We start from the raw sequence: 13837 nt of genomic DNA, 5'->3' as shown, positions 1-13837 counted from the left end.
GTCTTTTATTTTTCTCTAGGTTGCTATTTAATTATAGAATAATAAGATTTTAAGTTTAAAATAATATATCAAACAAATGTCCAAGGCAATTATTTTTGTCACTAAACCACCAAATTAATTACACCACCCTATTAATTTTGCCGAACCACCGCCAAACACCATTTCTATTTGAGGCTGACGCCTTTTAAGCTTCAAAGGCTTAAGCACATAGGCTAAGGCGTAAGTCTCTTTTTATTTGTCACCGGCGTAAGCCGTGAGGCATGATATAGCTGCCTCGCCTCAAGGCGTACGATTTCTAAAACATTGGCAAGGAGTTGCAACAGTAACTTGGCAACTACTCATGTCACAAATAGCTATTAACTAAGATTACCTTAACTAAAATAACAAATATGAAAGTAGTAGAAAATTACCGAGAGCCACAGTAAATTCTTGAATCTTGATGCATAAAACTTCACTACATTATTTCAGGTTACGAGTGTTGGAGTTAATACTGAATGGGGGTTGCTTATGGCAAGTATCTCTGAAGACAATGGCGAGGAAACTCCTTTGCAGGTCTGATCCCGACTAATTTTTTTGTTATTGATGGTATATCTGCTGTAATTCTTATTTACAGTTGATGGATTTTAATAGGTTCGTTTAAATGGTGTGGCAACTTTAATTGGTATTGTTGGACTCACAGTAGCGCTTGCTGTCTTGGTTGTGCTTGTCGCAAGGTAAATGAGAGCCTGGCTAACTATTTATTTCCTTTTCAATTTACAGGTGATGCTTTTTTTTAAAATTTTTTTTATTTTAGCCTCATTTCTTTCTAAAATTTGAGCAGGTATTTCACTGGTCACACCAAAAATCCAGATGGAAGTCCTCAGTTTGTTGCAGGTCAGACAAAAGTTGGTCGTGCTGTGGATGGGGCCATCAAAATTATTACCATCGCAGTATGTGTGAAAATAAAAAAAAAACAGTTGGAGGATTTGATTGATGGATAATGATGATAAACTCCTTAAAATTTAAAGAGCATGTGTGGAAAATTGATATGATGGATGAATGATGTGTATATGTCTGGTTGTATGTATATTTACCGCTTTTATAATGCTCTTTTGCTTTCAATGTTTGTCATGTAGGTTACCATTGTTGTGGTTGCTGTGCCTGAAGGGCTTCCACTAGCTGTAACCTTAACGTAAGTATACCTCTATTTGCTATCAAGATTTTGCATATTTTTGTGTACCAAAAGCATGTTTTTTCCTATACACGATTTCTACTGCCATCAAATCTCCTATCTTGAGTGTCTTGTAGTTATCACCCTATGGTACATTGGTTGCTTTTATTTCCTCATGGTCTTCCTGCTTTCCCAATACTGAAGATTTTTTGTTTGTAATTTGTTAGTAAACTACTTCAAGGCAATATGTACCAGAGATTCTCTGTAGGTTACCATTATTTATAATTGGTCTTCAGTGACATTTCATCTGAAAATATTTTGACTCATCTTACAGTCTTGCATACTCAATGAGAAAGATGATGGCAGACAAAGCATTGGTATGTACAGCGGTTTATTCCATGACCGTACTTGGGTTGAATTTTGTGATTAATAGATATTGCAGGTTTTATTAATAATATGTTTACATACTTTGATGGGACTTAAATCAAGGTGCGGAGGCTATCTGCATGCGAGACGATGGGGTCTGCTACAACTATTTGTAGTGACAAGACTGGAACCTTAACTTTAAATAAAGTAAGTTTCACAAATTTGTTTTTTTATTTTTAAGCTTTAATTTTATTCTGGCGATAACTTAGGGTGCTTTTGGTTGGTAATCAGAAAACATAAATATGAAAACAAGGGATTCAATGAAGACCGGAATTGTATTTGTTTTCAGTGTTTTCAGATATGTGTTGGTTAGCAGATTTGGTAATTGAATCTTAATTTAAAAAATTGTTCAAGGTGTGTTTAGTAATATATTTGTAAACTAGAAGTAGTTACAAATTAAATATTTAGTTTAATAAAAAGTTATATTAATTAATTTATTAACAGTTTTTTTTTTATGAATTTTGTATAAGTATAATTTTACAATGTTATATAATTTAGAATACATTATATTTTACATGTTTTAATTTTAATAAACATAAAATAAATTTATAATATGAAGTAATATATTTATCAAAGTTTTTCATTTTTAATGTCCTGCATCTTAAAAATTTCAAATTCGAAATCTGAAAACACTAAAAACATTAAAAAGTCGTTTTCAGAATTTCTACTATTTGAATCACATAATTTTAAAACAGGTTTAAAAAACGAATCTTCCAAATCTTGCCAAACGCGTATTCATTGAATCCATTTGATTTAGCAATTTTGAAAACAAAAATCAGAATTTGAGTTTCTAACCAAACAGGCCTTTAGTCACTTGTCTCTTGATTTGGATCTTGAAAATTCTCTTTTATGTGATATTAAATTGATAGTAATTTTTTTTATAAGGAACTGATTTTACTAATAAGAAAGGAAGAACAACCTAACCTAAGTACAGGGATGAGGAAGCCCCCTCCCAAGAGAACTAGTGTAGTATAGTGTAGTATAGCGTTTCAATCTTTTCTAATAATTGTTAAAACAGAAGAACTGATTTGTATACAATTACAAGAAATGTCAAAGGGCTAGCTATAATGTTAAAAAATTATTGATTTCTTTCCTTCCATAAGCATCAAAAGAGAGTTCTTGCGGCACAACTCCATAGAACTTTTTTCTTTTCTTTAAAACACCACCCTTGGAGCACTTCAAGTAACCAATCATGAACTATTTTGGGCAAGTAAGAAGAAATACCCAAATCTATCATAAAAAAGGACCAGTTTGGAAGCAAAAGGGCAATGTAGAAAGATGTTATCAATATGTTATCAATGTAGGAACCTAATCTTGTTGATTAATTTTGTAGATGACCATTGTTGAGGCATATGTTGGTGGGAAGAAGATTGATCCGCCAGAGAATAAGTCAGAGTTGTCTCCCATATTATACTCCTTACTTGTCGAAGGCATTACTCTGAACTCAAATGGCAGTGTATATGTGCCTGAGGTATGCCAAAAAGAATCAGTGATCATATATTACTCATGAAATTAATCAGATATTCCTTGTAAATCTATTGAAATTTCCATTGAGCCTCGAGTTTTTTGTGTTACTACAGTTGATAATAGATTCAAATTTATATCCAGATCTGTCATCCTCAAATATGTATAATTGTCTAGCAGCATGTTGAAGTTCTAGTGTTTGTCTCGTATTTTGTCAGAGTGGCGGAGAGGAAGAAGTTACTGGATCACCTACAGAAAAGGCTATTCTTAATTGGGGTATCAAGGTGCTTTTTTATTGCGTTCATCCTTTTTTCTCCTACAATAGTTATGTGAAACGTACAATATTCATTAATAATACTACGGCTACAGCTGGGAATGAACTTTGAAGCAATTAGATCAGAATCTGCAATTCTCCATGTTTTCCCCTTCAGCTCGGAGAAAAAACGTGGTGGTGTCGCAGGTCAACGGGTAATCAGAAGCTCTATCACTTGTAATTCACTTTGTTTGTGAATATTTTTCCTGTTTTTTTTTGCTATGGAATTGTTTCTCTGAATGAAAAATGAAGAAATGTTTGGATAGCTTTTCTTTAAGTCCCTTTTCATTCATTTCACCAAAGGCAATCAGTTTTTTCCGAGTGATCTTACCTGAACTATCTGGAAAGAGAAGTATCCTTGAAAAGTTGACTTCCTTCTTTGGGGCCTACTTCGGGGAGCAATTCAGCTTACCCCTAGCTGGTGCTGCTTGTGTGAAAAGAATTTTAAAATATTAAAAGTTTGCTCTTGCATCTGTCATGTTTTGGTGGCTTGTGCTAACTGTTGTCTCTTCTGATAAATTTGATCTATATTTCTGTTTTCTCCAGGTACTTTAAAGATATTGTGAGCAAGTTGTTTGAGGTCTTTATTAGGGAGAACCAATGTTTTGGATAACTGCTAGTAAAGCTTTATCTTTAGATTGTTTGGAAAAACCATCAAAATTTATCAGGGGTTGAAGGAAGACTTTTGGGATTGAGTTTGCTGCTCAGCATTCATTTTGAGATCTGTATCTGAACACTTTTGTTATTACTCTCTGGCACTTTGCATGCTGATTGTAGTGCCTTCTTTAAGTTCTAGCACACGAGGTCCGAGAAATGCCCCCCAATTTCTCGTTTCTTTCGTTCCCCTCTTGTATTTATCTTGGTTTCAGTGAGATTGTCGTTTCCTACCAAAGAAAATGAAAATAGAAGAGAAAATATCTATATCCAAGTCAGTAAATGTACCAACGATATGAATTTTTTGGGGCCTTGTTTATTTTTGTTCTTTTTTGAAGAATTTCTTGTTTATGTTTCACCGACTTCTAAGAAAACTCATGGTGGGTATGACAAAGTGAGAACCACTTTTACTTCGTCCAAATCCTTAGTGCATTTTGGCCAATGTAATCTTTTATATCAATAATTTACTTCACCTTTTTTTAGTAGGGTGGAATTCATTAGTAAAATTATATGGATAGAAGAGAGTAGAAACAGTTATCCTACTTCAATCATTGATCAATATGTGGTTTTGAAGTATTACGTTGTGTTACTTGAACTAGTTGTCATAATTTTGTCTCAAGTACTACTTGCTTTCTTTACAGCCTGATGATCAAGTCCATATACATTGGAAAGGTGCTGCTGAAATAGTATTAGCATCATGCACACAGTACATGGATGAACATGATCACTCTGTCAAATTGGATGAAGATAAGGTGAACGAACACCTTTATGCTTTTAGCAATGAATGGTTTTGTGAAACGTTGGCATAAAAGTTATTTCATAACTTGGCATGTGAATTTAATTTCTTATTTTTAGTTTGTATATATATCATGACAGGAAAATTAGTGACCTGCTACCATTGTTGAGATGTTTTTGATGTCGCTCATTTGTACCAATCTTCTGGTTTCTATTTGGCACTTTAATATTTGTTATTTTTTGCAGACTAAGTTTTTCAAGAGAGCCATTGAGGATATGGCGTCTCGTAGTTTACGTTGTGTTGCAATTGCATATAGATCTTTTGAACCTGATAAAGTTCCTGATGGTGAAGAACAGTTGAGTAAGTGGGCTCTACCAGAAGACGACCTTGTTTTGTTGGCTATTGTTGGTATAAAGGTGGGCTTTTGTTGTAACACTTGATAATGTACTGCATTTTCAATTTTAATAGATTTGGCTTATAAATTGTGTTAGTTTCTAGTGAAATTTCCTGATGGAAATTGCAGCTTTGATATTTTCAGTAATCCTGTTTGCTTTTTAATTTGTTAATTTTCCTCATTTTATTGAATATTTTTGTAGCATTCATCTGTCTTGAATCATGGCTATTCAATTACGAGAAAATCAGTATCATGCTTTTGTTCTTGGTTATGTTGCTGCATGTAATGAAGCACTTTAAGCAAATGAGAATGTGCAAACTTGTTTGAGTTTGCCCTTTTTGCCCCTCAATTTCCTGTTTAATTTTGTGGGATGGGCTTGTTCTGCTTTAAGCTTGTCTTGCTTAGTTGTCTCTCAATCTAGAAGTTGGGCGCATGTTTAATTTCTTATGCATGTTTTCTCTTAACTTACTCATACACTCTGGATTCTAGGATCCCTGTCGACCAGGAGTAAAAGATGCAGTGCGACTTTGCCAAAATGCTGGTGTTAAGGTACTTTCTGGTAAATATTTTGTTTTCATTATGTAGTTTTTCGAACTACTTGTATGTTTGTGCTCAAAACGTTAGTGTTAAAATTACCTCCTTCATAGAGGCGGTTACATCAAATTTATGAAGCCAGCACATTTATTATTATTTTTTTTATTTTTTGCTTTGTATGCACATACATTATTTTGTAAGATGCAACCTTTTCTCTGTGGGTTATTTTGCCTTGGTTGCTCGTGTCCCTTAATAGCAACTTATGAGGTGTTATGTTTAAGCTTGAGTTTTAGGAACTTTGATATGGGGTTTTGCGACTAAAGAAATCTGAAAAATAAAAGCAATTTCAAATATAGCAGAAGGAAACTGGAGAGTTCCCTACAACACCTCAGGATATAACGGTGATCTTAGATATAAATTCACTAGCCTTAATAGATAATATTTTGCTTGGACTTGATTAAAATTGTATTTCACTGTTCCTCTATTGCTTGCAAAAATTATACTGCAGCTGTGCTTGAAAGAAAAAAACTAATTCAACCAAGAAACCTATTCCTAAATCCTAAACTAGGACCCAGAGACATGCTTGAAATCAAGAAATATATTTGTAATTTGATTTCATTATAATGTTTTCAAGATGGTCATTTTCCGTTGACTTGTTTAAATATGTAATTTATTCCCGGCTTTAATTCTCTTTTAGTTGCTTTCATTTTGAAAACACATTCTCTCAATATGAACTATCCACGTTTGATTTTGTCTCTTTCCACACATCTCTTGTATGATTTAAATGCTGTGGTACTAGTTGTTTCTTTATTAGTCTAGTATACTTCATATTTATACGTTAGCTCCCTATAGCTGTACGCCTTTTCATTGGCTTCTTTTTTTTCTTTCTTAGTCCTTAGTTATTGTAAGCAGTATAACTGCACTGAGTTGTTCTACTGGTATTTTGAACTGTAGAAGGTGTTGTAAAATTAGCAAATGTATTATTATTTTTCATGCATAGGTACGCATGGTCACTGGTGATAATGTTCAAACTGCTAGAGCTATTGCCTTGGAATGTGGAATACTTGCTTCAGATTCAGATGCTACTGAACCAAATCTGATTGAAGGAAGAGCGTTCCGAGTCTTAACTGATGCACAAAGAGAAGAAGTTGCTGAGAAAATATCGGTACATATTTTGCATCTTATAACCCGACCTAAAAATAATAATAATAATAATAATAATTTTGAGAATGTGCTTGCTTCTGTTAAGAGCAGGAATTGAGATTGACTTTTAACTTACTTGATCATTCTAAGGTGATGGGCCGGTCGTCTCCCAATGATAAGCTTCTCCTTGTGCAAGCATTGAGAAAGAGAGGACATGTAGTTGCTGTAACTGGAGATGGTACAAATGATGCTCCTGCATTACATGAGGTTCTGCTACTATCTGTAGTCACTATTTTCCAATAATTATGATGTAAAATCAGTGTTAACCGTCATTAATAATAACAATAATGTCATTTTTCTAAGTTGATCCATTGATGCATGTTATAATTAACTTTATTAAAAGCTGCTTGGTATCGATACATTACAAACAATTTGATCTTGGAATTTTATGTCTAATATTTATATTTCTGTCTTGATTTTTCAATTACATTCTTTATTGTTTTAAATGATACTCTTTCGAAGTGTAGGCAGATATTGGACTTGCAATGGGTATTCAGGGGACAGAAGTTGCAAAAGAAAGCTCAGATATTATTATTTTGGATGACAACTTTGCTTCCGTTGTCAAGGTCAGCCTTATTATTCAAACCCTTTCTTTCTTTTTTCTTATTATTAATTTTGGAAAAATGATAGCACTATTGTTTGCCTCATCGTATAACTTATGTAGCCTTTGATGCATGGTTGAAGGATAAGTTCCACTAGCTACTTCTGAGTTTGCCTTTTTGGCAGTACACTGAATTACTATGTTGTATTTGTGTCATTGTCTATTCTTTCTTGCGTAATGAAAGCTTGGTTTCTTAGAAAAAAGAAAAAAAGGCTTCCAATCCACAAGAATAACACCTAATAGATAATTACCGAACTCTCTTGTAACCGAGGCCCACAGAGAAGTATTCAATCTAATAAACTCCAAGACAGCCTCTCCTGACCTCTCAACCTCTCCGAAAACTCTTTTGTTTCTATCAAATTCAAATACTCCACAAGGTGGCAAAAAAACACAATGGTCAAAAAATTGCATTTTATCTTTTAACTTTGTTAATAGCCTTTACATATTTTGTCTATGGATTAAATTAGATTTTTTTCATCTGATTAGTGCCTCGTGTTTTTATATATAATGATGAAAAATAAATTAACACGGATATGAAAGCTTATTTCGTAGAGCATTTTGCTTGACCTTAGCAACTTGGTGTTGAATGAGATGACAGATGAAATTTGCTTAGATTTTTAAAGAAGGGGGAAAAGAGATAAAACAGCATATGTATTGTTCTGTTTCAGGTTGTAAGGTGGGGCAGATCAGTTTATGCAAATATTCAGAAATTCATCCAGTTTCAGCTCACTGTTAATGTTGCAGCACTCGTTATCAATGTTGTGGCAGCAATATCCTCTGGTGATGTCCCACTAAATGCAGTGCAGGTTTGTACACTTTCTTCCTCTGTTGGGCATACCTTTTGTGTATATACATGACAATAACGTGTTGATTCACATCTGTCTATACATTGGACAGCTTTTGTGGGTTAATCTTATTATGGACACTCTCGGGGCATTAGCGTTGGCTACTGAACCACCAACCAATCATCTCATGCAGAGGTCACCAGTTGGTAGAAGGTACATAAATTTCTACAGATATTTGCGGACTAACTAGGTTCAAGTTTGATGATTGTTTATATTTTTTTGGATGAGGCCTAAATTTCGTTAATATAATTGAGAAGGTTAGCTAGATTTATTATTTAGGGTTAAATTATAAGTTTAGTCCCTAAATTTTAAAATGTCTTTTCTAAAAAAAGATTTTTTTTTGTTTAATAGGTTCATGAAGTTTACAAGTGTCTAATAGGTCTCTATCATATTTAGCATTTTTCTGAACTTTCAAATTGAAAGACCATGATTTTTACAAGACACACAATTGTTTGTATCTAATAGGGCCATGAATTTAAAAAATATCAAATATCACAAGGATTTATTAAACAAAAAATTGAAGCTAAGGAACCTATTAGACATTATTAAACTTGAGGGGTCTATTAGACACCTTTTAAAGTTGAGGGACCTATTACACATTGTCTTGAAAGTTGAAAGATGAACTTGTAACTTAACCTTAGTTTATTTCTCGAGACACCAAACTTTTATCATGGTAAATGAAAGGACGACATAGGCTAATCCAGAATGAAGGGAAGCCTGATCCAAAGTTTGTGAATGTTAATCTGAAGTTGCAGATTTTGAGGGGCTGGGTAAGCATAATGTTTACACATGTTCCTGGTTTAGCTACATGAACTATTCCAAAGTCCAAACATAAATATCTTGGCTTGACTTTTCCATTTCTGATTTTACTTTAGTTGGAATATCTTGTATTATATATTTAGGGTGTGTTTGGGAGTGATGGTAGAATTAGTGATTTTGAAAAAGGAGATTTAAGTATAATTGATTTTTCAAAATCACCTGATACCTTAAAAATCAATTTAAAGTGATGATATACTTTCCTAAAATAAATTTTTTAATTTTCCAAACATGATCAATGGAAATGGAAGTGATTTTTGTCCTGCCAAAATCACTCTCAAACACACATTTATCTCTTTTTAGAGTGGTACCCAGCAACTTTGGACTATTCTTTTGTTATCTCACTTAACAGAAGCAATACTCCAGAATTTATCATCTTCATCCTCCTTGCACATAATTTTCTCTAAGAAATTGTCTGAACTAGGGCATGCACTTTCTCTTCTTCTCGTTATTAGATAAAAATGAAGTCCGATCCTGTTATTGATATGCAATACAGCAGTATACTAATCTGTCGTATGTTTCAGAGAACCTCTTATCACAAATATCATGTGGAGAAACTTGCTGATACAGGTAATTTCTCGTGGCTCACCTTTTATGCTTTTCTAAATTTTCATTTTTGAGGGTTTTACAATTTGTAAAGTCCCCTTTATTGTGTATCTTCAGGCATTTTATCAAGTTGCTGTGTTGCTTGTCCTCAATTTTCGTGGTCGAAGTTTGCTACATTTGAACCACTCTGCTGCAGAAGCTAATAAAGTGAAGAATACACTGATCTTCAATGCATTTGTGCTTTGCCAAGTAAGCCCTTACACGAGTAATAATTAAAGAGAGTCTGGGGTCTATTTGATATGTAATTTGGATTATGTTCTTTGTTTTTAATATTTGTTTGATAGATTTGTTTTTTAAAACTGTTGAAGTTTGGAATGTTTTTCGATTTTAAATTTGAAACTCTAAAATGCAGAATTACATTAAAATGTATAAAATTTTTGTTGTGACCTTATTAATAAACATGTAAAACATAATATCCTACAAATTATATAATAATATGAAATAATAATTATACAAAATTTATAACATATATGTTCATAAATTAATTAATAATATTTTAGATTGTAATAAATATTTAGTTGGTAACTACCATTAGTTTATTAATATATTACTAAATGCAGATTGAACAATTTTTTAAATTGAAATTCAATTGTCAAATATGCTATCAAATACATATTCGAAAATATTGAAAACATGGAATACAACTTTGTTTTCGTTCAATCTCGTTTTCAGATTTTTCAGATCACTAACCAAATACATTCTTATTTACTGAATTTTGTTGAATATTTTAAAATTTTTGGATCTTATGTAAGAAATTTATGGAGTCGTGGAATATAAAGAAAATGGTCATGAATTTGGTGTCTCTATGTTTAATTAAGTTTGGGGCTTGTCTCATATTTAGGTAAATTTACTGACTTCTATCCGGCTCCTTGAACTACAGATTTTCAATGAATTTAATGCTCGAAAACCCGATGAGAAGAATATATTCAAAGGAGTCACGAAAAACTTTCTCTTTATTGGAATAGTTGGAATTACTCTTGTGCTTCAGGTGAGACTCGTTCTTCATTGCTTCAGTAAATGGAGATTAGCCGGTTCGCCAAATTCTCACATTTTATTTTCTTTTTAGGTGGTAATAATCGAGTTTCTTGGAAAATTCACTTCTACGGTCAGGCTTAATTGGAAATATTGGATCATTTCTGTAATCATTGGTTTCATCAGGTATGTTTGTATCTAACCACGTACTCTGAGCATCAAATGTCGAAAAAATCTCGAATTCTTATATTGTTCTTGATGAGACAAATTTCAGTAGTATACGAGCAGTTCTCTCCTTTAGTCTTCGATGTGTTTTATTATTTAACATACCCTAAAGTTGCTCGATTTTTGGTTTCTGGCTAAAAAATAACCTCTTCTTTTGTCTCAGTTGGCCTCTAGCTCTCGTTGGGAAATTCATACCTGTTCCTGAAACTCCCTTGCATGAGTTGATTATCAGAATTTTCTGTAAACGACGTCGTTCCCAACACGGGGGAGCTTAATTTTTCCCATCTGCCAACCAACCGTTTTTATTATACATGTTTCAATACGACGACTGGAGGATCCTTGTTTAAGTTTTTGCTGGATCTGCAGCAGCATGGTCTTTTCTTTTTCAGATTGTAGGATGGCAGTTTTTAGGAACCGCGTGACGGTCAGCCTCGACGCCAAGATGGAATATATGTGTGGAGATTGGTTTTGTTGTTCTTCTAAAGAACAATCGCCGTTCTGAGGGATCGGAGAGGTTCTTCAGATGAGAATAGTTGGCTTGACTAACTAATGGCTAACCCAATACCAAAAAATGCTGCAAATAGATGTCCCCTGTTAAATATATATATCATAATATCTTACTTGTTACAATTTCTGTTCAGGTTGTGTCAATAACTTTGTGCTTTGGGGTTGCGTTTGGTTTGAAATTAATGTGATTTGAAATACACAAACTATATACTAAAATTATATGCGTCCAAAATTTGATTACATTCTTTTTTCAGTTGGAGAGCATTGTCTTAATTTAAACTGTCTTCTTTGAGTTATGAGAAAAATTGAGGAATAAAAATAACTGTCATAAACGGTTGTTACTAGCATGGCTTACAGCCACGTTTATGGTCTGTTCTTTCAATTTTTCTTTAAAATAATTATTGGATCATTGTGTTTTTTAATTGATAGTTAATCATTATATCTTATTTTTTGATGGTTATGAAATATTTTAATCGATAATGATTATATATTTTGAGAAATTATGCTAAAAAAATCTCACCAACTTTTTTTTGGATAACACTCGTCGCCCAAAAACATGTCTAGAAGGGAAAAAGATGTCTTCGTTTTTTAAGTTATCCAGAATTTTGAAAATGTTTCAAATTGGAATGTTTTACTTTTACCGATTAACCTAATAAACGAAAACAAAAGTTAATTTATAACCAAAAGTGGATGGCATTGCATGAACATGCTCGATCATTAAGGGTAAAATTATTTTGTTATAGTCGGATGTTTAATGTGTCCATTCTTTTTCATAATCAAATATCCTCACCAATCATGTGTTACGTTCATTTAAAATGGCTCAAGGTAGGTGTGTTCTTGCATCGGGTTAGAGGAATATTTTGGATCAATTCTAAAGTTCAAGTTAACTTGAAAGACCTAAATGAAGTTCGCAACCTAAAGCCGACTTGAATGATTTCTTGAATATTGATAAATAAAATCTATTGGTTGGATAGAGAAGGAGATGAGCGGAGGGAGAGGAGAGGGAGATGAGCGAGCGGAAGGCGTACGAATGGAGCGAGGTAGGGAAGTAGTGTTAGGATTTTGGTGGCTGCAACAAAAGGACTGTGTTTTCTTTTTATATTGCAAACTGAATTAAATTCTCTGTTTGAGGAGAGTCTTACTTGTCTTGGTCGTTTGTGTTACTAGGTTTTCTAAACACTCCTAACTCGGGTGATTTAGTTTAATTATTTTATTTTTCAAATGTTTTCTTTTAAATATATTTTTCTTTTTTCGACTCAATATTGCTTACTATACAAGCCACCATTACGTGATAACCGTGTTGCGTAATTTCTAGACCCACTAACAAAGTGCAATTGTGAAAAGTGCTATCACAATGAATAATGTGAGCTTTTGTGGTTGTTATGCAAAGAAGAAGTCATGATTATATCAAAAGTAATCCCACAAGATCTATAAAGGAATTACCTATCAAACTCAAGAAAGATATTGAGTTTCTAGGGAATATATGTTCAAAATTTGTGTACCTAGAAATTTAAACGTGTTATTTTTATGAAGAATTGATATTTCAATTACATCGGTAAGTTAACTACCTTAGGAATTAGTAATTCCCGTGTATTTTAAGCACCAAATATTTTATAGAATCAGACGGTTGCCCCCGAGATTAGTCGAGGTATGCGTAAGTTGGCCCGAACACTCACGGATATAAAAAAAAATTAAATTTGCGAGTTAAGTAAAATCAATGTGAATTTAAATTGTACAAAATTAAAATAATATGTAAATAAATAATATTTTAATTACTAAAAATTAATACATGATCATATTCCTCTCACTAAGGCTTGGTAGGGTTTCATATTCTTTTGAAATTGTGGCCACTCCCTCCTCTTGATTCTCCTCCCTCTCAATCTCCATTTTCATCCTTTTCAATCCTCATTTTTGTCATTCTAATTCTCTCATGTCTTATATATTTTTATGGTTGATATTAGCACTGCCTTAACTGGTGGCTGATCATTGGACTTTTTCTTAGATCAAACCAGATCAGTTTACCCTTCTTGTTATCCAAAAATCTGTCGAATCGGGAGGGTGGCTGGATTTTGATCTCTTTCGACAACACTTTTTTGATATCTCTATCCCTAAGTAAAATCCGCCCAAGAACGACCAATCTCGTACGTGGTAGTACATAAGGCTGGACTCTGCGAACATCACCCTTTACTAATAAAGGAATGAATATCGTACCTCAACTAGAACCACATTCCTTTTGCGTGCGGACGTAGCTAACTTTGTCTGACTCTATTGGTTTTACATGCGAGAAATCTCCAATGATCAATTTCTCTCTTCTACACACTACACTTCTCTCTTCAAATCTTTCTCTCTTCAAGTTCTCTAAACGTCTAGCTAGTCAATTCACCACTCTGA

At 33.2% G+C, this 13837-nt stretch overlaps 1 protein-coding gene across 7 annotated transcripts in view; it reads left to right on the top strand.

Moving 5' to 3' along the window:
• LOC111018208 (calcium-transporting ATPase 10, plasma membrane-type) overlaps positions 1–11699 on the top strand; it is a 37281-nt gene extending 25582 nt beyond the window's left edge. For 6 of the 7 annotated variants that reach the window (XM_088127429.1, XM_088127427.1, XM_088127424.1 and 3 more), the window contains 22 exons: positions 469–552; positions 631–713; positions 821–929; positions 1116–1171; positions 1485–1527; positions 1640–1723; positions 2910–3047; positions 3259–3324; positions 3410–3508; positions 4649–4759; positions 4989–5159; positions 5627–5686; positions 6672–6836; positions 6965–7081; positions 7342–7440; positions 8144–8281; positions 8373–8473; positions 9661–9706; positions 9800–9931; positions 10623–10730; positions 10809–10900; positions 11103–11699. In XM_088127429.1, coding sequence (XP_087983555.1) covers positions 469–552; positions 631–713; positions 821–929; positions 1116–1171; positions 1485–1527; positions 1640–1723; positions 2910–3047; positions 3259–3324; positions 3410–3508; positions 4649–4759; positions 4989–5159; positions 5627–5686; positions 6672–6836; positions 6965–7081; positions 7342–7440; positions 8144–8281; positions 8373–8473; positions 9661–9706; positions 9800–9931; positions 10623–10730; positions 10809–10900; positions 11103–11214 — 2214 coding nt within the window. In that variant the 3' untranslated portion in view covers positions 11215–11699. Of the gene's footprint in view, positions 1–468; positions 553–630; positions 714–820; positions 930–1115; positions 1172–1484; positions 1528–1639; positions 1724–2909; positions 3048–3258; positions 3325–3409; positions 3509–4648; positions 4760–4988; positions 5160–5626; positions 5687–6671; positions 6837–6964; positions 7082–7341; positions 7441–8143; positions 8282–8372; positions 8474–9591; positions 9611–9660; positions 9707–9799; positions 9932–10622; positions 10731–10808; positions 10901–11102 lie in introns of those variants that run through there. The other variant, XM_088127430.1, reaches the window with a different exon arrangement.
• Positions 11700–13837: the final 2138 nt, after the last annotated feature.

Source organism: Momordica charantia (assembly GCF_013281855.1).
Source record: "Momordica charantia cultivar OHB3-1 chromosome 8 unlocalized genomic scaffold, Mcharantia_2.0 BLBB01000008.1, whole genome shotgun sequence".
Lineage (NCBI taxonomy): Eukaryota > Viridiplantae > Streptophyta > Magnoliopsida > Cucurbitales > Cucurbitaceae > Momordica > Momordica charantia.
This window is presented reverse-complemented; position numbering and strand designations above follow the sequence as displayed.